Raw genomic sequence first — 26,666 nt, forward strand, 5'->3', positions numbered from 1 at the left:
TTGCACAAGCACAGCCAGCCAAGTCCCCATGTTCAAGGTTGAAGCTCTGTTGTCATTCTTTTGAAATTCTTCATTTCTGGATAAAAAACTCCATATTTCCATTTTGTACTGGGCCCAGAAACTGATGTAGTCAGTCAGGCACTTAAGTGCCCAACATCTGGTAGATTTCCTGTTATGAAGATGATCCCTCTGCTTCATTCAAAGGCTGAGCAGTGGGCGGGGAATATGGCCTAGTGGTAGAGTGCTTGCCTCACATACATGAAGCCCTGGGCTCAATTCCTCAGCATCACATATATAGAAAAAAAACGGAAGTGGTACTGGGGCTCAAGTGGTAGAGTGCTAGCTTTGAGCAAAAAGAAGCCAGGGACAGTGCTCAGGCCCTGAATTCAAGCCCCAGGAATGGCAAAATAAAACAAAACAAAACCAACAAAGGCCTCTGAGCAGTGGGGCCCAGTGGTGTGGCTAGAATCCCAGCTACCTGGGAGGCAGAGATTGGGGAGGATCACAGTTTAAGGGCACCTCAGGCAAAACATTTTTGAAGACTCTTATGTCCAAAAAGAAAAACCCCAGCTGCACAAAGTAGAAGGATTGGGATCTAAGGGTAGCCCTAAGCAAAAATTGAAGACCCCATCTAAAAAAATCTGAAGCAAAAAGGGGTGGGAGCATGGCTCAAGGGCCCACGTAAGTATAAGGTCCTGAGCTAAAACTCCAATGCCACTACACATACACATACACACACACACACACACACACACACACACACACGCATGCACACACACACAGCTGAGCAGTGGCTAGTTCTCTACCTGGGCCTCGTTCTGCCATGACTTGGGAAACCCACATTAGGACCCCATGTATGCTGAACTCTCCTGTAGGAGCACTCCAAGGTAAACATCTTGAGTAGCCATACTTAAGCAAACCATGGTCCTAGGGCCCCAACCTTTGAAGCAAGAAAGCCCTGTTTCCTGGAGTTCCCCAAAGCAAATGTGGGGAAAGGGCCCCAATTTTCACCTACCGCCACCACCACTCAAGTCCCTGGCATTTCATCAGTTCCTCTGAGTCATCTGACCATTGCTTCATTTTTGTTGGTGGGAGAAAAACAAACAGCAAGAAAGTTAAAGCATTAGTGCTTGCTTCAGTGAACGAAAATAAGAGTCTTTCGTCTCCTTTTCTTTTCTTTTTTTTTTTTTTTGTCCTGAGAAGTAAAGCTATTTGCAGATGGATTAAATGTTCCTTCTGAGACCCTGATCCTGAAACTGCTGGCCTCATGTGGACTATGTGTGTCTGTGTGTGTGTGTGATGGGGGTGGGGATGGGGTGCACATATCCAAAGAAGTATGTCTCCGTGGATTTGGGAAAAGAGGGTCCTTTGTCCCAATGGTAAGCCTGGTGAACATGACTCGAGCCCCTGTGGTATGCAGCACACCTGTGCAGAGAAGCCAAGGAGGGGGAGCAGAATGGGAGGTGTTGTGGGCCGGGCCTGCACCCTCACAGGAGATCACACCTTCTCCTTTCTTCTCCTTTGAGCCATGTCTCCCTCGCCCCCTTTGTTTTGGCTTACACCTCCACATACCAGAGAGGCTGTGCACGCATATACTTGCGTATGTGCTATGACCTCAGTCTGTGCTGCTCTGTATAGGAATTAAGAGAAAAGCAGAAAAAAGAGAAGGAGAGGAAAGCCCAGGGCCTCCCATGTCCCTGGCAGCCTACCTTTGCAGGCCTTCCGGTGAGTGATCGGCTTGCCCATATCACGGTAGAAGCCCTCCTTGCAATAGTGGCAGTGGCGGCCAGCCGTGTTGTGGCGGCAGTTGAGGCAGACACCCCCGCTCTTGCGCCCTGAGAGCTTGTACAGCTCCATGTTGAAGCGGCAGCGGCGGGCGTGCAGGTTGCAGTTACAGGCTACAGGGAAAACAAGGAGAGGCCATCAGCACTGCAAGCAGGAAGGACAAGCATTCTGGGAGTAAGACACTTTGTCCCCTCACCCCAGGAGTGTTTTCTTGGCTCCTCTATTTATACTCATAAACACTGATTGATATCTTCATGGTGCCATGGCTGGAGGTCCCCAAATTACTGTATAACAGTCCTAACCCTCCCATCATTGTTAGTCAGAAAGGTCTTTAATGAGCTGACATAGTTAAAATGGACCCTAAGGTTGTGTCTGCCTCCAAGGCATCCATCTGTACATGAGAAAATATGAGGACAGGGAGACTCCGTGGTGGTGTGCGCACAGAGGGAAGACCTGCCGAGAGGCAGTCATCCACCAGCAAGGACAGAGGCCACAGGAACAAGGCCTGCTGACACCCTGATATTGGACTTCTAACCCCTGTAATTGAAATAGACATTGCCAACACACACACACACACACACACACACACACACACACACACACACACACACAGGAGCAGCCTCTTGGCTGCCTCCAAGGCCTTCGCCTCTACCTTCACATGCTCTGGTTCTCTGGAGTCACATATACCTACAACCTACACCTTCCTTGCCCAATTTCTCATGCCACTGAGGACTCAAGGGCTCGCTGCCCCTTCTCCTTCCCTTCTCCTAGAGAGCAGGCCTAGAGTCCTGGTCTCTGGACCAACAGCTTTGTTCCCTCTGGCTTTTCTTCCTGCCTGTGGCTTTCCCAGCTCACCCTGACACCCTCAGGAGTCTCTTTCCTGTGCCCCTCTCCAACTCTGCGCTCCCAACCTGCTAATCCCTATTTCCAGCTGCAAGTCTGTGGCCTCCTCTTGGATCCACAGGTTTCCTCTCCACCATTAAGCCTCCCCATCACTCACCCAACACAGTCATCTCCCTGTATCTGCCAGGTGATATCCTCAGATTCAATCAACCACGGATCAAATATTCAGAAAATAAAAAAACAAACTTCATCTACTACAATACTTTTTTTTTTTGGTTGATCATGGGGCTTGAACTTAGGGCCTCGGCAGTGTCCCTGAGCTTTTTTGCTCAAGTCCAGTGTTCTACTACTTTGAGCCACAGTGTCACTTTTGGTTTTCTGGGGGCTAAATGGAGATAGGAATCTCACAGACTTTCTTGCCCCAGCTGGCTTGCAGCCATGATCCTCAGATCTCAGCCTCCTGAGTAGCTAGGATTACAGGTGTGAGCCACCAGCATCCAGCTTTGAAATACTTTTTTTTCTTATTATTGTTCCCTAAATAATATAAAAGTATTAACCTAGCACTTGCCTTGGGCATTATAAGGAACACAGAATGTAGGTTATGTGCAAATACTATGCTGTTTTATGGAGGGACTTGAGCATTCATGGATTTGGGAATTTATAGGAATCCTGGAACCAATTCTTTCTGGATAGCTAGAGCAAACTGTAAACAGAGCAGAATTTCTGGGCACCAATCTGAATGACTATGGGGATAAAGCTGAAATTACTTAGCATGGCCTTGGGACTCTGAGGAAGATACACCTGGTCCAGCCTCAGCTCTGCTCACCCACCTCTCCCTCCTGCCATAGTTGTTCCAAACTCTGGGAAGTTTCAAGAGCATGCCAAGCCTGTGGCTCCCACCTACCCCATCCATAGCTGGTCCTTCCTTCCACAGACATCCCTTCTCCATCTTGCTGCATCCTTCCCATCCTCCCAGGGTCTTAGTTTCAGTGTCCTTTCTAGGTCTACCTCCCTCCATCCCCTAGATAGCCAAATGGCCCCACATGGCTCTCCTCATCCATTCTATGATCACCTGCCAACCTGCCCTCTGTGGACTTCCAACTCCATGATAACCCCAGTTTAGATCTCGTTACCTATGCTCACCCTCAGATACACCCTGCCCCCCTCTCTTCAAGCATTTTTACAAAATAATAGGTTCCATTATAAAATTTTCATCTATGCCTATTACATACATTGATTATATTTCACTGTTTATTCTGTATTTATGCTGTGTGCTCAAAACTGCATTTCACAGAATTTCAAAATAAATGTTTAACACCACGCACCTGAAAAGTAGATGCAGAAATAGAAAAAGCATACCCCTATTTCCATCAATCAATGCGCACTCGGGGGCTTTTCCTTGTAGACCTCCTTAGCTTGTGGTTCAGCGGTGGCATGATATCAATTCCTAAAAACATGGATTTTACCTATCTACCTCCAGTTTTGTAGTCTAGTTTTCAGAATTTTTGTGGATTTTTTTTGCTGTGTGTGTGTGTGTGCGTGTATGTGTACACGCACACACATAGCTTGGCTTTTTTGCTCAAGGCTGGCATTCTACCACTTGAGCCACACTCACTTGCAGCTTTTTGCTGGTTAATTAGAGATAAAAGTGAGTCTCTCGGATTTGTCTGCCAAGGCTGCCTCTGAACCATAAGCTTCAGATCGTAGCCTCCTGAGTAGCTAGGATTACAGGCATGAACCACCAGTGTCACCATGATTATTTAACCTGGTACTGTATGGTATAGGTGTAATTCAAGGTAGAGTGCTGCAGTCTGAGGTTGGTGCATTCAACAGCAGTGCCCTCCCCTCTGTGCTGGGGCACCGAGGCAATTCCTAGCTGTTACTGTTAGAAGCAACTAGATAATGGTGACCACCACTGACTTAATGGTAATCCTTTCAGAACCATCTTTGAACATGCACTATTTGTATCCAGGTCTGATTACAGTAGTAAGGTCCATTTCTCAAGGAAGAATTCTGAGTTAAATTTTGATTTACTGTACTTGTTTTTGTTTGGGATGCAAATAGCTAAGTTGCCAAGTAGCCCAGAAAAAGGCTGAATTGGCTTCCCCTCCCACCAGCAGGAAGTGACAGTTCTTATTTCACCCCACTCTTGAAAAGAATAACAATACACATTTGGTATCAGCATTCTTTTTCTTTTTCTAAAATCTTTGCCAATTTGTCTGGCTGAAAAAAAAAAAAACCAGGCACATGATTTTAATTTGCATGTCTTTGATTACTGGGGCGACTGGGCATTTCTCCATGTGTCTATTTCTATTTCTGTGTATTGCCTGTTCATGCCATTTGCCCAGTTTTTTTTGTTTTTTTTTAAGTTTTTATTATAAAACTGATGTACAGAGTGGTTACAGTTTCATACGTTAGGCATTGGATACATTTCTTGTACTGTTTGTTACCTTGTCCCTCATACCCCCCTCCCCCCCTCCCCCTTACCCTTTCCCCCCTGAGGTGTTCAGTTCACTTACACCAAACAGTTTTGCAAGTATTGCTTTTGTAGTTGTTTCTCTTTTTTTACCCTGTGTTCTCAATTTTGGTATTCCCTTTCAATTTCCTAGTTCTAATACCAGTATACACGGTTTCCAATATACTCAGATAAGATTACAGAGATAGTGTAGATACAATCACAGGAAGGTGATACAAGAACATCATCAATAGTAGAAGCTACAGATACACATGGGATGTTGAAAGTAGTTACAACTGTGATATAACAATCATTTCCATAACATGGAGTTCATTTCACTTAGCATCATCTTATGTCATCATAAGGGTATAGCTATTGGGCTCTTGTGATCCTCTGCTGTGACTTGCCTAAACCTGTGCTAATTATTCCCACTAAGGGAGACTATAATATAAAGTAGAATTTTGTCTATTGTCTAGCGCTTGTCTCTGATTGGCTAGAAAAAAAAATGTGCCCTTCCTACCTCAAACTGTTATACATATTTGTACTAGTTTCTTATTCATATGATATTTTTGTGGGTTTTTTAAAAAAATAAATCTTTTTTTTCTTTCTATGCTGTGTGTGTGTGCGCGCGCACACATACACACTGGTAATGGGGCTTAAATTCAGGGCCTGGGCTCTGCCCCTTAGCATCTTTGCTCAGGGCTGGTATTCTGCCCCTGGAGCCACGACTCCACTTCCTTGGGGGTTTTTTTGGCAATTAATTGGAGATAAAGAGTGTCATGGACTTTCTTGCTTGGGCTGGCTTCAAACTGGTATCCTCAAATATCAGCCTCCTGATGGCTAGGAATATAAGCATGAGCTACCAGCATCTGACATGGTATAGTTTCTTTAAATGTTCTTCCTAGTCAAACCCCAAATCACTCATTAGTACTCACTGACAAGTAGAAATGCAGGAGGGCTTTAGAGGAGAGGCTATGACAGCTCACAACCTGAAATCTGGAAGCCAGATTAGATCAGAGGATAATCCCAACTCCTAAGAGCCTCATCAAGTACTGAGCTCAGCCAGGCACAAAGAAAGCAGCTACTGCCCTGCCCTGCCCTCTTCATAATGCCTATCATGCTTAACTACATGCTCAATGACTCTTTGGACTCAGCCAAACAAGGAATATAGGGGGATTGGCTCAAGAGAGGTAAAGTGACCAGTCAGCCCAGGACAAAGGAAGACCAACCCTTGTCCCAGGAAAGGACCTATATCACTGGAAGTAACAGATGGGCCCCCGAACTAGGATCTAACCTACAAGCACAGAACCCTCAGGCTCTGACACACCTGTCTAGGGCTAAGTCTCTGGAAGGATCATGGAAGTCTTATTTCTTCCAAGCCTCCTTTGTATCAGAAAGGTTTCCTAGTGGCATCTTTCGGTCCTTGAAGGCAGATGCTTATCCAGTGTCATCCTCTATAAAGAAGGACCCAGCCCTCCTGAATCCCCTAGCTGGCCTCTGGGCCCCTCCTGGGAGGGAGGCCCCTCTTCCCCACCCAAAGGGGAAGCTGGGGCTGGAATGTCTTTTCCATACACACCTCATGCCAACAAAAGGTTCTCCCCAAACAAGTGGTCACACAAAAGAAAACTCAGAGGCCAACATCAAAAAGCAGGGCTCTCCTCCCTTCCCCGGCTTCTCAGAGCTGTCAGGGGACATCAAGCGACAATTGCCCATGATCAGACTTCTGCAAAGTATTTTACAGCTTGTTTTCTTTTCTCTTTGTTTTATTTTCTCTACACAAATGGAAAAATGCATCAGAGAAAGCAGCTCACATCTGGATCCCCTTGCTCCAAGCCAAGGTGTCACCCAATTCCTGGCCTATCCCCAGCCCGTGCCTCATCAAGACACCTTAATCCTTCGTGCCTTCCTGTTTATCTCTTGCTTCGCTCAGAGGCAAAAATATTGGGTATTAGTTTCATTATCAAATTTCAAGGCCGGGAAAGAAAGGGCAGCTTTGTGAGAACAGAGGTCAGCAAGGAGAGAGGGGGTGGAAGGCCCAGGCTTTCCTGAGGGACTAGCATGGCCAGGACAGGAGCCCTGCCCTACCAATGAGGCTCTACATCTTTCCCAGGACCCCAGAGACCCCAAGCACTGTGCCACCTCCAGCTATCACTGGGGGATCACCAAGGGTACACCTCATGCGGCTGATTTCAGACCCCAGCATAACAAAACAGAACAGAAACTTGACAGGGATTGGGGACCAAAAACCAACTCTTATTTTCCTCTCTCATCAAAAGTCCTGGAAGTTCTATTGTAACACATGCAACTTCTTAGTTGCCAACATTTCTTAAACATTACCAATCTCTCCCAAAAATCTGGACTTGCCCAGACAACCCCGGGTAAGTCCAGTTCAAGACACACTTACAGTGCTCTGACTATAAGCCAGCCTCTGCCATAGGCCATATAGGAAACAGAGATAGATGGTAGTTTCAACTGTCCAGGGGCTTCTATCCTAACAGAAAAAAGGAACAGATAAGCACAAACATCAGCACACAAATGCTCTCATCAACTGTGTTGGTTCAGTGAGAATAGAGACAGTGTTGGCTCATATGTCTACCATTATAGCAGGCCTGGACATATTTTTTATATAAAAGAGAAAGAACATATGAGAGAGACAAAGAATAGGTGAGAACATCTGAGAGGATGGATGGATGGATGGACCAAGTAGATGGATGAATTGGGTCAGTAGATAAATGGATGGATTTGTTGGAGGATGAATGGACAGAATAAATAGATGCAGTGGATGAGTGGATGGATGGATGGATGGATGGATGGATGGATGGGTAGGATGAACAGATGAATGGATGAAAAGAAAAGAGTAAGAAGACAGATATGTAGATAGACAGATAAGACAGAGGATTTACTGACTGTACCATACTCCGACAAGGTATAGTGTTTACTGTTGTTTTGAACTATTCTGAATTTATCTTGATGCTTTTATTTATATTCTTGCTTCATCTTATGCTTTTAACTTCTTGTGTCCATTCAAACAGACTGAAGTCCTTTAGGGAGAGAAACATACTCTACACACCATGGATCCCTCCTAGAGTCTAAATAGAACCCTGTACGTAGAGACTGAGTTTGCATCCATTCGTTTGTTGATAAACTAACCCTCAATCTTATTCAAGGCCCAGAAAGACTGTAACATACATCGTCAAGCCACATCCCTGACCTATATAGATTCTGGCATGAACTCCCCCAAACCAATGTCAAGTGGCCCAGGGGCTCTGTCAGTGGAAGACCACCAGGCTGTGGGCCTTTCCAGAAGCTCTGGGCCCTAACTGGGACCCTTCCTCTGCCCTACCAGCATGTGAGATCATAGTCTTTTCTCCCAAGCAGTCCTTTTGAGAAAGTTGTCCCGTATCCTTTATGTAGTGTCACACATAAGTGTGTATGGCGAAACTGACCAAAAGTAACTGACCCATAGCAGCCCTATCTGTAGGCTGTGTACAGGGATAAGCATTCTTCTCAGTTATGTCCTGAGAAGGGGCAGACCACCAGGACAGGCTGAGTAAGACAGACATTTGCTGCTTCCCTCAATGATTTGGGGGGCTGCTGCCTACAGGCCAGAAGACTTACTCTGGTGTGAGTTTAGAGGACCCAACAACAAGCAAGACAGAGTCCAGCTTCAAGGTGTTTTTGTTTCTGTTTTGTGGTAGTAGGGCTTTAACTCAGGGCCTTATGCTCTCACTTGAGTTTTTTACTCAGGGCTGGTGCACTACCACTTTCTGCTGGTTAACTGTAGACAAGAAGACTCTCACAGACTTTTCCTGCCCAGGCTGGCTTTAAACCATTGCCCTCAGATTTCAGCTTCCTGAGTAGCTAGGATTATAGTAATGAGTTACTGGCACCAGGCTCAAGATTCTTTGGATCTCAGAGGAGAGAGGAACTCATGAAAGATCTGCAACCTCCAGCTGTGATCACTGCTATCAGGAATGACAGGAAAGCCACCTTGCTGGGCCCTTCTGAGATTGGAAGACAGGACCCAAGAAATGAGTCAAAGCACAGCTAATGTGTTCTGCCAGCATTGCTCCATCTGAACCAGCTACTTGGGAAGCCATTCAATAGATTCTTAACGAGATCTTAGGCAATGTTACCCACTGCTAGCTGGCGTAACCATGTAACCAAAAGAAATCAGAATGGAACCCACCATGAGGAGAAGGAGCCCTGCAAGGAGGTAAAGGGGAGAGTTTACAGCAGGCAGTCTGTGAGGGGTCAGCATGCAGAAGTCTGGCTTCATATGAAACATCTCCTTAAACAATTGGTTTCGAGTCATAAAAATATTTGAGAGCTATTTTTAAGAGTTTGAGGTCACTCGTAATTCCTTTTCTTTATGGCTTTGCTACTCTACTTGGTACTCGATTTATTTTAAAATGTGCCTCTTGCTTATAAATTTTAACTATTCCATCCTCCCTCCCCTGAACAAGTGTCTTCGGAGTCCAGTTTTTTTGTCATCTCCCAAAATGGCCCAGCTAGCAACCACAGCTCCTACACACCTGGCTTCTGGTGGCAACTGAGAATTGTTCTAAGCTGATCTCTCAGAAACTTCTCCAGAAAAGAGGTTGAGGCAAGATGGACCTAAGCATCAAGGGACCTGCGACATTTCTGTGCATCTACAGATAAGCTAGGCCTCAAAGAAAAGATCACAAATATAGAAAAATTTATAAAAACAATCAAAGCCCAGATGTTAAAGTAAGTTTCACTTTCTTATTGGCAAATCTGGGGGCAGGTGGATTTATTTATGTAGTCAACAAATGTTTCCTGAGCACCTGTCTATTTATCTAGAACTATAGAGCTGAGGTTACAGGAGTGAGCAGAACAAAACATTTGGAAGTGCAAGGGGTAGTTAATAATGAAGTCACTGTTGCTTCCTTCCAAGAGTCAGCACTACTAACAGAAGGCTTAAAGCAGTAGCTACAGCAAGCCAGAGTAGGCAACCACTAAGAAGACATCAAATAGGAGGATGCTGGTTCCAGACAAGGCTCTGGTGTTTGTAATCATGTGGTGTTAACTTGTATTTTTTGAGGGGGAGGAGAGGGAAGGGTGCCAGTACTGGGGCTTGAACTCAGAGCCTTGCATTCTTGCCTGGCTTTCTAAATCAAGGCTGGTACTCTACCACTAGAGCTATAGCTCCACTTCTGGCTTTTTGATGGTTAGTTAATTGGAGATAAGAGTCCCACAGACATTCCTGCCTGGGCTGGTTTCAAACTACCATCCTCAGATCTCAGCCTCCTGAGTAGCTAGGATTACAGACATGAGCCACCAGGACCCCAGACTTGCTTCAACTTTAATATAAAATAAGAACACCAGCAAAAGTTCCTGAGAGTTCTCTCAAGAGAACTGGACAATTTGCTTATCTGGAAAAGAAGAATCAATAGGCAACAACAAGTCTGTCCACAATGGGCAAAAGAACAGAGCCCACAAGATGGGAGAATCAAACTCTCAAGGAACCCAGCAAACAGGATAGGAAAGATGTTATTACAAGACAAAGTTCATTCATTTCTTCATTCAGCAAATGTTAATGGAGCCCTTTGGAGGTGCCAGACTCAAAGTAGGAAGCAGCCACTGTAGGGTTCATACAGCCACAGAATTTTACTCTCTTAACAGACTTCAGCCTCTCTTCCTTCTTTCCAGCTGTTTTTAATCCAAGTAACTCCAAGTCCATCCCAAAGCCGCAAGGCATTTCAAGGGATGCCTACCCCAGAACTTCCAACACCATAGGTCACACAGGAATATGAGAATGTGCTTGTCTAACAAGATCCCATGTTGTTTGGATTCTGCCCATCTAAGGGACACATTTTTTTTTTTTTTTTTTTTTGGCCAGTCCTGGGCCTTGGACTCAGGGCCTGAGCACTGTCCCTGGCTTCTTCCCGCTCAAGGCTAGCACTCCGCCACTTGAGCCACAGCGCCGCTTCTGGCCGTTTTCTGTATATGTGGTGCTGGGGAATCGAACCTAGGGCCTCGTGTATCCGAGGCAGGCACTCTTGCCACTAGGCTATATCCCCAGCCCTAAGGGACACATTTTGATAAAAAGAAAAAGGAGGCTCCAAAGCCCTAGGACCTGGGAAGTTACTATGCAGAAGTGGGGCACACACAGGTGATGCCCAGTTGTTAATAAATAAATCCTACCACACATAGACAGAGCATCCCTAGAAAAGGGTTGGGACCCAATATTGGTGGCTTGGGCTCCCTCACCCCCCCATCTCTTGTTCCCCAGGTGGTGTGGTACTGCAATATCCACTTGACCTCTCTAGACCTCCATATTCACATCTGGAAACAAACATTTGGATCTGACCACCTGTACATTTTTTCCTCATCCTAAATGTCTACAACTGCATGATACTAAAACTCATGGAAAGGCAAGGGGGCAGAGTAGAAGACACAAGTCATTACAGCTGCCTTGAGGAGGGTTCCTGGGAGTTCAGGAGGGGATTGCTCTAGGTGGTGATGAGTACTATTGTGAAGAGCACAAGGTGTGACTGTGGGACAAGTGATATGGCTATGAAAGAGCAGTAAGACACCACCATCATTCCCAGTCATCCCATGTAGGTGTACCACCACCTCAATGAAGGTAGAGGCAGCAGGTCTTTATAGGTTAACAGCATGGGGAAAGGGCATGGTCAACAGAGCTGATGACAGCTTGGGTCTTCTGGAAATGGGTTCTGGTGGGATATTCTCCAGGGTCTCTGAAGTTTCATGTTTCTGAAGTTTGTTCCCTATGGTCAATTGTAACCAGGACATAAGGTCCTGGCGGAGCAATTCAGGATCACCAAGGCAGAGAGAATCCCTCCTTCTAACTTATCAGAAGATCAGAAATAGCCTAACCATCAGGCTAGGAGCCTGGGCATTGACCTAACTTTATCTCATCAGGCAGGATCCCTGTCTTAACACTTTATCACCAGAAGCAGAACAGTTACCAGGAGAGACCATATTCACATAACTTGTATTAGAGTATTGTATTGACTTTACTTTATTATTAGCTACTGCTAATCTTTCACTGTGCTGTAATTACTTATCAACTGAACTCAACTGTAGGTATGTCCACATAGGAAAATATAGCATCCATAGGAGTCAGCACGGCTGCAGTTGCAGGTACATCCCCTGCAGATGGGGGTAAAGACTGTAGTGTGCTTTGAGGTGGTCCTTCCCTGGTCAGCCCTGGAGCACCTGACACCAGCCAGCCTTCCTCTTTTCACTGGAGTCCCCTGGGGAGGCAGAGGCTTGCAAGCTCCAAAATGAAAACAAAATCTCTGGGGACCCCTCCCCAGGACGGCTTTTCTTATCTAAGGTGTCATCCATCGGGGAAGGAGTACGGAATATTTTTTTGCATAAAAAATTAAAGGAAAAAAGGAAAGAAATGCTTTGGAACCCAGTCTCCCAAGCAATGGGTCAGAAAGGCAGGCCTGGCAAAGACAGGCTTTAGATGGTTTCTGATAAACTATGGGAGATAAGTGGCCTGTGTTTGTTGAGGGCTTAGGGAGCTTTAGCCAAGTCTGATCACAAAGCCGCCCTCTGTCAACAGTCCTACAGGCCACTAGTAGGGCTGAACAAACACAGCAGTAACAAGTTCTTCACACCTGTGGGGCTCGGGAAAGGCCAGGCCCTTTTGTCAAGACCCACAGACAAAGAGCTGAGGGGAGGGAGTGCAGGCCCCCACCTAGCCAGGCCTCTGGAGCATCTGGAGAAAGACCTAGAGTAGGGGGCGGGGGAGGGGTAGGAGAGATAAGCCTAAAGTTTGTACAGCGTCTCCTAACAGCAGACCTGTAGGTCTCACTCGGCAGGGATATTTACTGTTGAACCAGGGTCCCTTTGAATGGGCTGGGGAAGGGCCACAAGCAAAACTGTGGTATGGGATTCAGAGGGTCCAGAAACCACAGCTGAGACCCTGTAGCTCTTGCTCCCTCTGGGAGGGGCACATCCACTCCCTCCTCTCCTGACTGTAGGGCTGTCTCCCAAATCTACTTGACCTCCCAGTCACTTTTTCCATTGACTTTTTCCTCTGTAAACATCTTAGCCTTTTCTTTCCCCAGCCCATTTTTGGCTGCTACGCCTCCCCCTAAGGCTTTGACATGATCTCCCCCTCCTAACTAACGGCTCGCCATGCAGTACAGCCCAGGGTTTGGGCTGCACAAATACCCTCTGCCAGCCCCGCCCTCCCGGAAGGCAGTCAAGCCTCTCTCAGAGAAGGAAATGCCGAGGAGGCTTGAGTAAGCCCCAAGCAGTCATCAATTCTTTGCAGCCTTCCTCAGATCCTCCCTGGCTTCCCTCTCCAGAGCCCAGCCCCAGGCAGCGGGCGGAGGGTCACCTCCCACAGGGATATCTGGCCAGGTCCACCATGTGCTCTCAACTGTAGGCCTTCCCTAACTCCAAGTAAGCCCTTCTCCAAGCATTCCTCTCACCTTATCATCATCCTCCTGTTCTGGAACCTTCCATGGCTTCCCACTGCCTCAAAAATGTAAACTCCCTTCACCTCAAGGGGGAAAACAATCCAAAATAGAAGGTCTAGAGATTCAGGATCTGCCAAGATTCTTGTAACAGAAACATTTCACTCCCATCCAAGGCAGGAATCCATCCCTCAAATGGGGCAGAGGACCCTGTTTCCTAAAGGTAAATGCAAGAGCTAAGAGCTTCCCAAGGTTTCCTAGTTTTTCCCTCTTATAGAATACACTTCGGGAAGCCTGGTCCCCCACAGCCAGAAACTTTGCCAAGGGCCTGGCAATAGTTAGTGACAATAAACTCTTCTAAAAACTTCATGGCTCTGTCCAGACCTCCCCGCCCCTGGAGAGGGTGACACGATCTGGGCAGAAAGCTCCATCACCCCCCAACGCCTGGCTACTAGATTCCTTCCAGAGAGCAAAGATCTTTCAACATGAAAGAGGTTGCCTAGGTGAAGCACCCCTCCCCACTTCCGCTCATCCTTTCTCCCCTCTCCCTCCCCAACCCCGGCCTTGGCTTGCCATGAATCCTCTGAATGTGACTTAACTGCCCTGCCAGATGCCTTCTTGTAGCGCAGGGGCTTCGTTCCACTCACTTTCCCCAGAGGTGGAGCACACAATCCATGTTCTTTCTTCAATGAACATGTGAGGGCTGAGCTGCCAGAGGAGCCACCCAAGCTGGAAATGGCTCCCAGCTCCCTGGAGTCATTTCCCATCTGTAATGGGTCCCATCACCCAGGCTGCCACATGTGGGACTCCTGCGATGAAGGGGAGGGGGTGCTGAGGGCCTAATGACTTGCAGTTACTTGGTTCTGGGACACCAGGTCACTCCTTACTCTCTCTCATTCATCGTTATCCCCAGAGGCTGTACCCCTCTCTGCCTGACCCTTGGGTCTAATTCAACTAACTTCAGCTTGAGTTGTCATCTCCAGAGACCAGTCTACAACACTCCAAGGACGTTATATTTCATGTGGCCTCCTATGCCCCATGGATGAACATTTGGTTCATGGAAGTATAGAGGTTGTAAACTTGGGTCCTGGTCAGCCCATCTGGGTTTAACAAGGTGCCTTCTCACTTTCCTAATTTCAGAAATCAAAATGCAGGACATCTAGTTAAATGTGAACGGTGACAAATTATTTTCATAAAAGTATGCCCAAGGGGCTTGTTTGCAGGGTAGTCCTGTATCTCTAACAACCCCACCCTATCCTTAAGATGTGTTCATTTCACATGAGGTGGTGTTTTTTCTTTTTCTTGCCAAAGGAGAAATGCTGTGCCCTAGAAATGCATAGTGAGGGGCGGGGAGAGGCATTGCTATGTGAGGTCACTGTCACCACTGAGCAGAGCCACCTCTCTGCCCCACCAAGACTCCCAAGGGGCTCCTTATTTCCTAGAATTCCCCTAACAGCACAGGCAAAGACCCTTAATTTCATATGCAAAGATCTTGACATGAGGCTGGAGGGCAAGGAGGAGGAAGGAAAGTATAGCCCAAGCAGCATAAAACTCTTATTTAAAAAAAGAAAGCATCAAGGAATGCTTTATGGTAGAACTAATCAAAACCTGACCCTGTATTCCAAATACTGTTATTTCAATTAAACCAATAGCTACAATTTATTTAAAGATCAGAAAAGGGTTTATGAGCTAATACAACTTAAGAGTTTAATTAAAAATTATGTCATGGAAGAATGTAGGTGACCACGAAACTGAGGGAATGACAAGGGACACTAGATTCCTGCTGACCAAAGGGGCTGGAATTGGCCACCCCTGGGAGAGTGACCTCGGACATCCCTAAAGGCATTCAAGTAGAAAGATGTATATAGGAGGTACATTCCACTGTGGATTGGAGGAGGAGGGAGACCCAGACAAATAAAAGCCCTTCCAACACAGCCTTTAAGGAGATGGCCTCTGGCCCCTGAGCCAGAAAATCCTTCCAGGTCTGAGACCAGGTCTGGTCCCATGAACATTGTTCTGTCTTCTTGTAGTACAAGGGACAGAACCTAGGGCCTACCACATGCTAGGCAACATTAATACTACAGAGCTGCATCCCCAGCCCTCCCACGAACATTCTTACACAGGAGTCAGTGACAGGCAAGGCAGTCTGCAAAAGTCCTTGAGATAGGAACTGTTCACATGGGAAAGAGAGCAGAAAACATGGGGGGATTTGTTGGCAGAAAATGAGTACAGATAGCCCTTTGGGAAATATGTCCTGAGTTATCAGAAAATGGCCCGCGGACCACTGTAAACTCTTCCTCCTGGACAAAGAAATGGTGGCTATGCATGTGACTGTTTCCTGAACAGACTTTTGTAGCAGTACAGGGAGACAGCAAGGGCTCAATTATACCCACCAGGCCATTAGTTCAGAGTTTTGAAGTCTTCAAGACAAAGAATGTTCTGCAGAAAGTCACCAATACAACTGTCTGCAGTTGACATCTCTAAGGTCAGAGTGGTACCAAAAATCGTTCTTCTGGATTTAGAAATGGTAAGTAACTCACAGCAAAATCCTGGTAAGGATCAATCCTAAGGATAAGCCTATTCAAGTCAACCCCTCCCCATTTTCTTCTTGTTTTGAGTCCTGCAGCATGGCCCAATGCCTACCTAGCTCTCTGGCCATGACAGACATCCTACATCCCTGCTTTGACTCAGCACCCAATACAGAGTAAATCTCCTAGATCCTCTAAAGACCAGAAGTCCTTCAGACCTGCTTACCAGTGAAAGGTTGTGGGAACAAGGAAGTCTCTTGCAGTTAGCTTCAAGCATTCATTTTAGCATGTCATTAAGAATGGTTGGCCCTTCCTTGAGGCCTTACCCTAAAAGAAGATGATAATCTCTGCTAGAACTCTAATGTAACTAGGAGTAAGTAGCTCCTGGGAGCTCTAAGAAAACAAAAAAAAACCCAAGAGCTGGGAATGTGACTTAGTAGTAAGAGTGCTTGCCTACTAGCATGCATGAAGCCCTGGGTTCAATTCCTCAGCACCACATAAACAGAAAAGGCCAGAAGTGGTGCTGTGGCTCAAGTGATAGAGTAGTAGCCTTGAGCAAAAACAAGCTCAGGGACAGTGCCCAGGCCCTGAGCTCATCAAGCCCCAGGACTGACACACACACACAAAAAGAACAAATGCTAAGTCACAGCCTGAAGGATGAGGTGGGCGACAGCTAGAAGAGAAGAAGGAGCAGTACTCAAAGACCGGGCAGTTAACACAGCTGCTCCCAACTCCTTCTGCTCACTATCACAGGAAAACATCATACATCCAGAGTGACTGTGTCATTTATCCTTCACAGCCTCCCTATGAGGCCAGATTCTAGAGTTCCCATCCAGCACCTTAAGGCTGCTTCTCTCATCCTATGTCCTCCTTCATAAACACATGCACCACACCCTGAAGGTATGCCAGGATCAATAAGAGATGCACATCAAAGGGCATCAATGCCTTGAGATCTCCCAAGCCTAGGACTGGCTGAATCATGGAAATTGTAATTTCAGAACACAATCTCCTTCCAGTTCACTGGAAGCTAGAGTAGAAAGCTTGTACTAAAACATGTGTTCTTCTAAACAATCCACACTTTATATCATCACAGTCATTCCCTGCTTTCCAGGGATGGGTTCTAGGACGGACACATACCAGGGATGCCCAACTCCCTTATATAAAATGTACAGCCAGGGGCTAGGAATGTGGCCAAGTGGTAGAGTGCTTGCCTCGCATACGTGAAGTCCTGGGCTCGATTCCTCAGCACCACATATATAGAAAAGGCCAGAAATGGTGCTGTGGCTCAAGTGGTAGAGTGCTAGCCTTGAGCAAAAAGAAGTAAGGACCAGCGCTCAGGCCCTGAGTTCAAACACCAGGGCTGGCAAAAATAACAACAACAACAACAAAAAGTACAGCCAGGCACTGGTGACTCATACTTATAAACCTAGGTATTCAGGGGGCTAAGTCTGAAGTTAGCCCAAGAGGAAAGTCTGTGAGATTCCTATCTCCAATTAACTACCCCCCCCCCCCCCCGAAAAAAAAAACAAAAGTAGAGCTATGGCTCAAGTAGTAGAGTGCTAACCTTGAGCACAAAAGCTCAGGGACATGGCCCAGGCCCCTAGTTCAAGCCCCAGGGTTGGGGCGGGGGGGAACAGAATGAAGTACAACCAGGCACCAGTGGCTCATACCTGTAATTTTAGCTACTCAGGAGGCTGAAATCTGAGGACTAAAGTTCAGAATCAGTCCGGGCAGGGAAGTCTGAGACACTTACCTCCCTAACTACCCAAAAGGAGGTGGAGTTGTGGCTCAAGTGATAGAGAACTAACCCTGAGCACAGAAGCTCAGGGATATCATCCAGGCACCAGGATTGGCACACATACTTTCTCACTCTCGTGTGCACACGCATGCACACACACACACAGAGATATTTTATATATGCATACACACACACACACATATATACATATATATCTTATCCACCCAACAACATGCCCACAGGCATCAGATGAGAAAAGTTTTATTATTCTTACTTTACAGATAAGGATGTTGAAACCCAGGCAAAGTTTATAAGACTTGCCAGGGTAACAGGGACTTGATGGAGCCCTGCTCCATTCCAGCTCACAATCTTGGAACTTTCCTCTCCCCCAGGGGTGAACTGTGAGGTAGAATCTACCCTGCTAGACCTCAACCAAGTGACTTTGGTGGGGTCTGTAGCCAGAATGAAACTATTTAAGGCACCAACTGGCCCAGGCCGGTGGGATTGTTTTATGACAATAGCCCCCCTCAGGTAGTCTCTGGAAATGTTTTTCCTGACCCTAAAGCAAGGGAGGAGTTTGAAAACCAGCCTGGCTCCCTTTACTAGTGGGGGGGAGGGCACATATGTGAACGCCCTACATTTCTTGGCCCTGGCACTTCTGGCTGCCTAGGATGTCACTAATTCCCCAGGCGTCCTCTGTAATTCCACAGTAATGTGGCTTTAATTGTCCCCGAAGCAGGCCATTCTTTCTTTATTGTGCAGTAAATTTCCCTCCAGAGTTCAGATTTCATGTGCCTGCCACAGCTAGAGAGCTGGCCAGCCCCTGGGGGAGGCAGCACTGTCCTCACCAGCCACCAGCCTCTGCCAGCCCAGCCCCTTCTCTTCTTGGCCCTCCCTTGGCCTGAAGTTCCAAACGGCTGGCCGGAGTACAGCCACAGACGTCAGGACCCCCAGGGAAGGGCACACTTGAGGAGGCAGGGACACTGGTCTGTGGTTCTGTCTGGAAAAGAAATTAACTTGACAAATGCAAACAAGCTGCAACAGCAGAATTCATTAGGCTAAAGTTAGGGACCGCTCTTCTCTCCTTGGTGTGCTAGTTTGTCACCAGTGAAATGCCACTGAGGCCAGGAAGCATGTTCAATGAAGGGGTTCTGGACCTGTTCTCATTTTCACCTGTGGGGCTGGGCCAGTCACCTGATCCCCTGCTCCAACTCAATGGTCCATGAGTGAGGAGTAATTACAGGCACCCTGTTATCAGATGAGATAAGGCCCTTGGCCTCTGCTTCATCTCAATGGGGAGGTAGAAAGTCTGTTGCCATATGCATGAGCTTAAATACCATCTGTCACAGGTTACTGGCACAGAATACTTGACCTTGGCTGTGTCTGTTAACCTCTTGTGCCTCTGCTTTCTTATCTAGGAATATGGGCAGTAATGGCACCCACCTGCCAACAGCAGCTGACGCAGGAGAACGACTGACGTTGCTATTACCATAGCAAACAACAGTTCCAGGAGTCCCTGGGAGATCTGCTGGATGCTAGAAACACTGGCTCAGAGATGATCTATGGGCTTCACTGCTCAGAGAAGAGTGTATTCAGGACACCACACCAGGGAGATGGACAAAAGGGGGCATTCAGGGTAGAGCCTCAGTGTCAAACTGAAGCGAGCTCATCTCTGAGGTGCTCCAAGTTTACAGTGGGATGATTCTTGCATTCTCCAGACAGGGTCAGTGCCCATTCTCTTAAACTTAAGGGACTGTTGTGTCATCACCTCTCCTTTCTAGAACCCAGTCTAGAATACAGTTTTAGAGCACCTCTAAAGGAAAGTCCTCTCTCTAAGCGTCCCAAGGGAGAGCACCTTCACTGGACTGCTCATCATTTACACAGAATTCTGATGCTCCAAAAGGAGAGAGCTGTGATTTGACAATGGGGAGGAAGAGAGGACAGGCAAGCCAAGAACAGGAAGGATGCAGAAGAGTACGGTACCAGAGGAAGGACATGTTGGGGATGCCTCAATGTTCCTCTGTTGCAGGAAAATAAAATGACTGGTGTGCACAGAATTAAGGCAGATGGAATTGTCAGAGATGACAACATGTGCTCCTTGCTTTCTGGCCCAGGAAAATGCACTCCCATGACCCCCAGAAGAACTGCTCCTGAATCCTGAATCCAAGTCTACCAAATCCCTTCCCAATTGCCTGACCACCTCTGTGTCTCCCCACTCCTGACACTACCATCATTCTGGATCACAACAAAATCCACTTCAAGAAACAAGTCAAGGCCCAGGTCCTCAGACTATGAAACCTTCATCACCATGACCTTCTCTCTCCTCCCTATGGGCAGTGAGGATGTTAACTGGAGATAAGAGTCTCATGGACTTTCCTGCCCTGGCTGACTTCAAACTGCGATCCTCAGATCTTAGTCTTCTAAGCAGCTAGTATTATAAGTGTGAGGCACTGGTGCCCAGCAAGCTTCCAAGTCTCAGCTACCTTGTCAACTGCCCAAACTACCCTTGAACCCAGCCTCCTGTGCTCTCCTGGGCTTTCTCATTCTCCATCACATATATCACTTCAAAGCATACATACATGTAACTTTACATACATACGTACATGTATGTACATACATACATACATACATGTAACTTTTGGTTTTGTTTATTTTATCAATTTACAGCATCAGTACACTTTGTATACTGCATTTCTGGGGGGAGGGGTTGTGCGCACGCGCACTGGTACTAGAACTTGAACACAGGGCCTTGCACCCTTAACTTGGCTTTTTCCACTCAAGGATGGTGGCTCTACCACTTGAAGCATGCCACCACTTGAAGCATGCCTCCACTTCTACCTTTTTGCTGATTAATTGGAGATAAAGAGTTTCATAGACATTTTTGCCTGTGCTGGCTTTGAACCTCAGTCCTGAGATCTTAGCCTCTTGTGTGTCTGAGATTATAAGAGTCAGGTACCAGCATCTAGAACATTCATGGGTTCTTTATCCATAGATTAAAAAGCCTGAGAGTGAAAATATTCAGAAAAAATATTGAGCTGGGTAAGTTAGCCTTGAGCAACAGAGCTAAGAGATAGTGCCCAGGCCCTGAGTTCAAGGCCCCAGTACTGACAGAAGGGAGGGAGGGAGGGAGGGAGGGAGGGAGGAAGGAAGGAAGGAAGGACGGACGGACAGATGGGAGAGAAAAGGTATTGTCTGTCACATGCCTTTTTATTCTGGTCATTATTTCTTAAACAATACAGCAGGACAACTATTAACATAGCACCTAAGTTATATTAGGTAGTATGAGTAATCCAGAGCAGATTTAAAGTGTCCGGGAAGATATAAATACAAGGATTTTGGTATCTGGGTGCGGGGTGGGAGGAGAATCCTTGAACCAATCCCCTCAGATACCTGTTTTCCTCCCATGGTGCTGACTCTTTCTGAGGCTCCACCTTCTATTCCCTGTAACTGAAGCTGGACTTCATCTAGGAGAAGTACAGATTCCTCTCCTCTCACTCCTCTAGCTTACTTGGTTTTCTTATCCAACTCAATTATTAACTTCTTTAGGAGAGATGATTCCAGAGTTGGTATCTCTGGCTCAGAAATATTTGAGCTTATGACATGCTCATCTAACTGCCTGTCTCAATCTCAGATCGCGCATAGGCATTTTCAAGTTTGCATGGCATGCAAACTTGAAAGTCATGATATTCCCTCACCAGTCCAGTGGTCTTCCAGAAAATAATGTTTTCATCTCCCCATCTATACAACCTGGAAATACAAGAGTCACATTTACCACCTCCTGCTCCTTAACCCCATTAACTGATTCCCAAATCTTTCCCAGATCTAACTTCCCTAGTCTAAAGATACCATCATCTTTGACTAACGCAAGGTCACAAATACAGGTTTTCAAACCTCCTGAGGGTTGATTGATGGTTACCAATTCTCAGGAGAGATCACCTTTCTCCTCTGTGTGGTGCAAAAGTCAAAAGAGGCTCGGCTGCTTGCTCCTTGCTCTGCTTAGCAGGTTTATTTCCCACAGGCCTTTCCATGGGGCATGCAGTCCCTTAGGGCCAAGCTTCCTGTAGCCCTCTCCCATTGACTTCCTACCTGGGGAAGAGCCTGGCCTTTATCTCTGGTCCCTGGGTCTCATAGAGCCGTCACCAAACAAAAGATTCAAGGTCAGAAGGTTTGTCCTACATCCTCACATGCAAATCTGGGCCAGGTACGTGCTCACCTCTATGAACTCTGCTCTCATTTGGAGGACTGCAACACAGGTGTGTACAGTGGTGCATTTTAATTACAAACTTTTATTTTATTTTGCTTATGTGTTTAAATAGTTTGTCTTGTATAGTGCATCCATTCCCCCACAGAGTCCAAGCTGGACTTTGGAGGCTGAGCTGAAGGCAATAACACCCTTGGTCCAGAGCTCAGGCTAACAATGCCCTCACCAGGTCCCATGCAGCCCATACCACCCGCTAGTGTTGCAGCAGCCCACAGCTTTCGTAGGCCAGCACCTAGCTGGAGTTAAGTACATGAGCTCAAACTTTCCAATGTGGCCTGTACCTACCAAACTGAAGGTAACAACCCATTAGTAGGTCATGAGGTCAGTTTAGTGCACTGTGTATAAAATTTAAAAGACAGAAGCAAATGGAGAGTATCGGGGTGAACCTCTACTGTAAGGATTCATTGAAGTTTAATTTGGATGAATGGATCTATGTAGATGGGTGAAAGGATAGATGCACTGGATTACAATTAGTATGGTAAGGATATTTTTTTACCTTTGGTCACAGTTTCATTGAATGCCACTGCACGTAGTTACGGTTGGTCCCACAGGACAAGAGCAAGGGTCATTCATGTTTCACTTCTTTCCTCTCTCACTGGACACAGTGAGCATGCTAGGCTCCAGCAACCCCTAACAGACTAGATTGACAAGAGTTTCTGTAGACAGGGAGGGAGTCACTGGAAAACTAAAGCCCTAAGGGGTGACTTGGACCCTCTGTCTTGAAACTCAACTGGTTGGGGCCCTGCACTCTCCTCCTGGAGCCTGCCGAGTAAAGTCTATGTCCCCTCCATGGCATCCCTCGTGACTCTGAAGCCAGGGGGCTCCTTGGTACACTAGGATAAGCAAGGTGGGGTATGTTAGGTACAGCCTAAGCTGGAAGATGAGGCTGCCTGCTGGGGTCTCTCCCTGCCCCCATCCTGCCTACTTTCTGCCCAGAGAAAATGAAGAAGGCTTGAGTTCCTGGTCCATTCCTTCTTCCTATGAGCATTTCAGTGCCCTTGTTTCTCAGGTCCCTTGACTGTTCACCACCCTGCCCAGCCCCAGGAGCCCAAAGGGCACATCCAGATTCCTTGGACTGGCATTAGAGGTGCCCAAAGCCTCCCCAATCTCTTCTGTCAAAATCACCGTCTGGTCCCCCTCCACTGAAAACTGGACTCCAGCCTCATCCACCTAGTAACTCAGATCCCTCTGACTGAACCCCTCCATTAAGGTGTCCACAAAGGTCCCAGCTTTGCCTTCCCTACTCACCACGTTAGCAACAGGCATGTCTGAACCACATGCCCTGTATATGCCTGCTCATAGCCAAAGGCCCAGCAACCAGGTCCTGCCCAACAAGCCTAAGGGTACACCTTGTGGGAAATGCCACACTGGAGGAGCCCTGAATAGCCTCTAAGACGCTCTACAGATCCTACAGGTCCCAAGACCCCCCCACCCCAGGCTCTGACAGCTCGTCCTCTTACCTGATTACCAACACAGACGCTTTGTCTTACTTCTGCAAGTCTCTGCTGTGCTGTCTGCCCCCCCCCCCGCCCCACTGCAGTATCCACACATGGTTGTCAGTGAGCTGGGCCTTTGCCCAATGAGGAAGTGCAGATGGATTGATTGGCAGGCAAGAGATACCAGAGCCCAGGTGGGAGAAAGGGTCCGTCTGGTCTCCATCTCCTACCACATGGGGGGCCCCGGTGAAAACACACTGAGAGAAACAGGCTGAGATCTGGAAGCAGCATCTGGGGTACAGCCATGAATCCCCACTGGACAGTGACTGGCTCCTGGAAGCAGCCAGAGCTACACCGGGGAGAGAGCTTGAAAAAGTCGCAGACACAGGCTAAAGCGAGACTAGGCTCCTGCCACTGGTCTCTGCGGCCCTATTAAGAGGTCTATTTGAGCTTCCTGGGCCTGGGGCAGGATCTTGCCCCTAAAATTTATGCAAATGAAATAATGAGCAATTTGGGGAAAGGAATGAAATGCTGAGCAGAGATCCAAACCACCCCAGACACCGCCTGGAGGGGGTTTCAAGTTGAGTAATCATTTAAAAGACAATTTAAAGTCATTTGCTAAACGCACATGCTCATGCTCCTGTGTGTGTGCACACATGCATGCACACACATACACACAGTGACTACACACCAGCAGGTCCTGCAGCTTGAGGTCTGTCCAGACACAGTAGGGACCAGAGATCAGGCTGGGGAGGGGCCAGAGACTAAGTCTGGTTGTTTATTGTGCTCCATGAGTGACCAACCAACCAGCATGACTTCAGTGGAGTTCCCTGGATTCACAGCAGGGATGCAGACCCCTGGGCTGGTATCCAGAAACATCTGTCTCATTCCCAAAATTAGACACAAGGAAAGCCTTAAGTCCAGCCAGGAAGGTGGGACGTGCCCATCATCCCTCACTGGTAGAGCCATGCCCACCTGAGAGAGGGCACAATATGCATTTTATTAATTCAAATCTTCACTGAGTTCCCACCCCATGCTAGTACTATTACAGGTGCTGGGGACACAGACAGAAACTAATAATCACTTGGTAAACATTCACTGCTCCCTGGCTTCATATCATAACTATCCTGGAAGGGCAGGTGGAGACAAAAAAGTAGTAAACAAGGATACTGCCACTGGTTTCTATGAGTTTACAGTCTAGCAGGAGAAGAGAGAAATGAACAGACAAAATTCAAATTCCAGCCCAGGTGCCGGTGGCTCATACCTATAATTCTAGCTATTCTGGAGGCTGAGATCTGAGAATTGCAGTTTGAAGCCAGCCAGGGCAGAAAAGTCTCCCTGAGACTCTTTTTTTTTTTTTTTTTGCCAGTTCTGGGCCTTGAACTCAGGGCCTGAGCACTGTCCCTGGCTTCCTTTTGCTCAAGGCTAGCACTCCGCCACTTGAGCCACAGCGCCACTTCTGGCCATTTTCTGTATATGTGGTGCTGGGGAATTGAACCCAGGGCCTCATGTATATGAGGCAAGCTCTCTTGCCACTAGGCCATATCCCCAGCCCCTCCCTGAGACTCTTATCTCCAATGAACCACTCAAAAACCATAAATGTTGTTGTGGCTCAAGTGGTAGAGCGCTAGAGCCCAAGCCCTGACTTCAAGCCCCAAGACTGACCAAAAAAAAAAAAAAAAATCAAATTCCAGGCACAACAGATCCATTCCTAATAGGACTTGCCATAAGAGATATCACCTGGGTATCATTTGAATGTGGTTTTGAACAACAGACAAGAGCTGGGAACTGATGGCATGAAAAAAACAATGAAACTCCAGGCAGAGAAACTAGCACAGGAAAAGCGTGGAACATAGGGAAATCTAACCATCAGCCTCCATGCAGACCCCAAAGCAGTGGAAGGGCCTGAGAGGAGTCAGTTTACTTATTCTTTTTTTTTTTTTTTAACCATCTTCACACATTCCTTTTGAACACTAAAGAGATCAGTGCTGACTGTCAGAGCTTGTCCTTCTGGGCCACAGTTAGGAGTAAGGCTGAGTAAGGAAGAAGGTAGAGAATAAGACACTCAAGGAGATGAAGAGTCCAACTGTGGAAGAGCCTTAAGTTCCCTGAGCAGTGTATGGAGGGAACAGAACTTGGGTTTGAACTCTGCTTCTCCTGTTCTTTCCCTGGCTCCACAGCATATATCTCCAGTTAGCAAGACTGGGCAGACCTGGGGGTGCTACATCCCCACTGCACCTCTGACCCCCAAACATGGAGCCAAACCTTCTGGGCTCTTTATTAAGATACTGGTAGCTCCATAAGGCATAATGTCTCCCCAATGCCTCACAGTCTTCCATCTTTCTTTAGTTTCATTCCTTTCCATTCAGGAGGAGAGGAAGGAGTGGGGCAGAGGTGAGGAGAATGGGAGGGAGGAAGGAAGATATTATCATTTTCTAAAGCTAGAAAGTGGCACACAGGCATCCATCACACTATGCTTTCTTCTTAACTATATGAATCATCCTTGATTAACAATTTCAGAATAAAATAAACTCGGGTTCCAGTTGGCCTGGTTTTGTGAAGATCGGTATATGGTAAGAGGGAGTTGGTCTTGCTGACCCCAGCTGCTGGTCTGATGCTGGGAGATTTCCTGCCTACTCCTTTCAGGGAGAATAGTCCCTTCTATAGGCCATGATTCAGTTTCTACTCGGTGGAAGTTGCCTTTAGAAAGATTCTAGAACAGAGGCTGAGCCAGAATGTCAGGAGGACATGAAGAAGTAGATTTAGAAAGCCGGGCACCAGTGGCTCACCCCTACAATCCTAGCTATTCAGGAGGCCGAGATCTGAGGATGGCAGTTTGAAGCCAACCCAGGCAGGAAAGTACATGCAACTCTCATCTCCAATAAACTACTTAGAAAAGGCCTGAAGTGGTGCTGTGGCTCATAGTAGAGCACTAGCCTTGAGCAGAAGAAGCTCAGGGCCAGAGCCCAGGGCCAAATAAATGAAAGAAGGAAAGGGGGTGGGGGTGGGAATGGACTTAGAACTTCCAGAAGGAAGCAAGGAGGACAGGTATTACAGGTGAGTATGTGGTAGTGCACTGCCCTCTAAGTATGGCTCAGTCTACAGGTGTGAAGAGATGTTCAGGGGTTAACGGCAGACCTAAGGCTAACCTCTGATCTCCTACAAGCCAATCAATGCCTTAAAAACTCTGGAAGCCA

At 47.0% G+C, this 26,666-nt stretch overlaps 1 protein-coding gene across 1 annotated transcript in view; it reads right to left on the reverse strand.

Annotated features, from left to right (window-relative positions):
* The window catches only part of Ntn1 (netrin 1), a 176,225-nt gene that overhangs the window by 59,615 nt on the left and 89,944 nt on the right, over positions 1-26,666 (reverse strand). The window contains exon 3 of the mRNA XM_048365222.1: positions 1,710-1,898. Within this exon, the coding sequence (XP_048221179.1) occupies positions 1,710-1,898 (189 nt within the window). The remainder of the gene's footprint in view (positions 1-1,709; positions 1,899-26,666) is intronic.

The sequence above is a fragment of the Perognathus longimembris genome, chromosome 17 (assembly GCF_023159225.1).
Source record: "Perognathus longimembris pacificus isolate PPM17 chromosome 17, ASM2315922v1, whole genome shotgun sequence".
Lineage (NCBI taxonomy): Eukaryota > Metazoa > Chordata > Mammalia > Rodentia > Heteromyidae > Perognathus > Perognathus longimembris.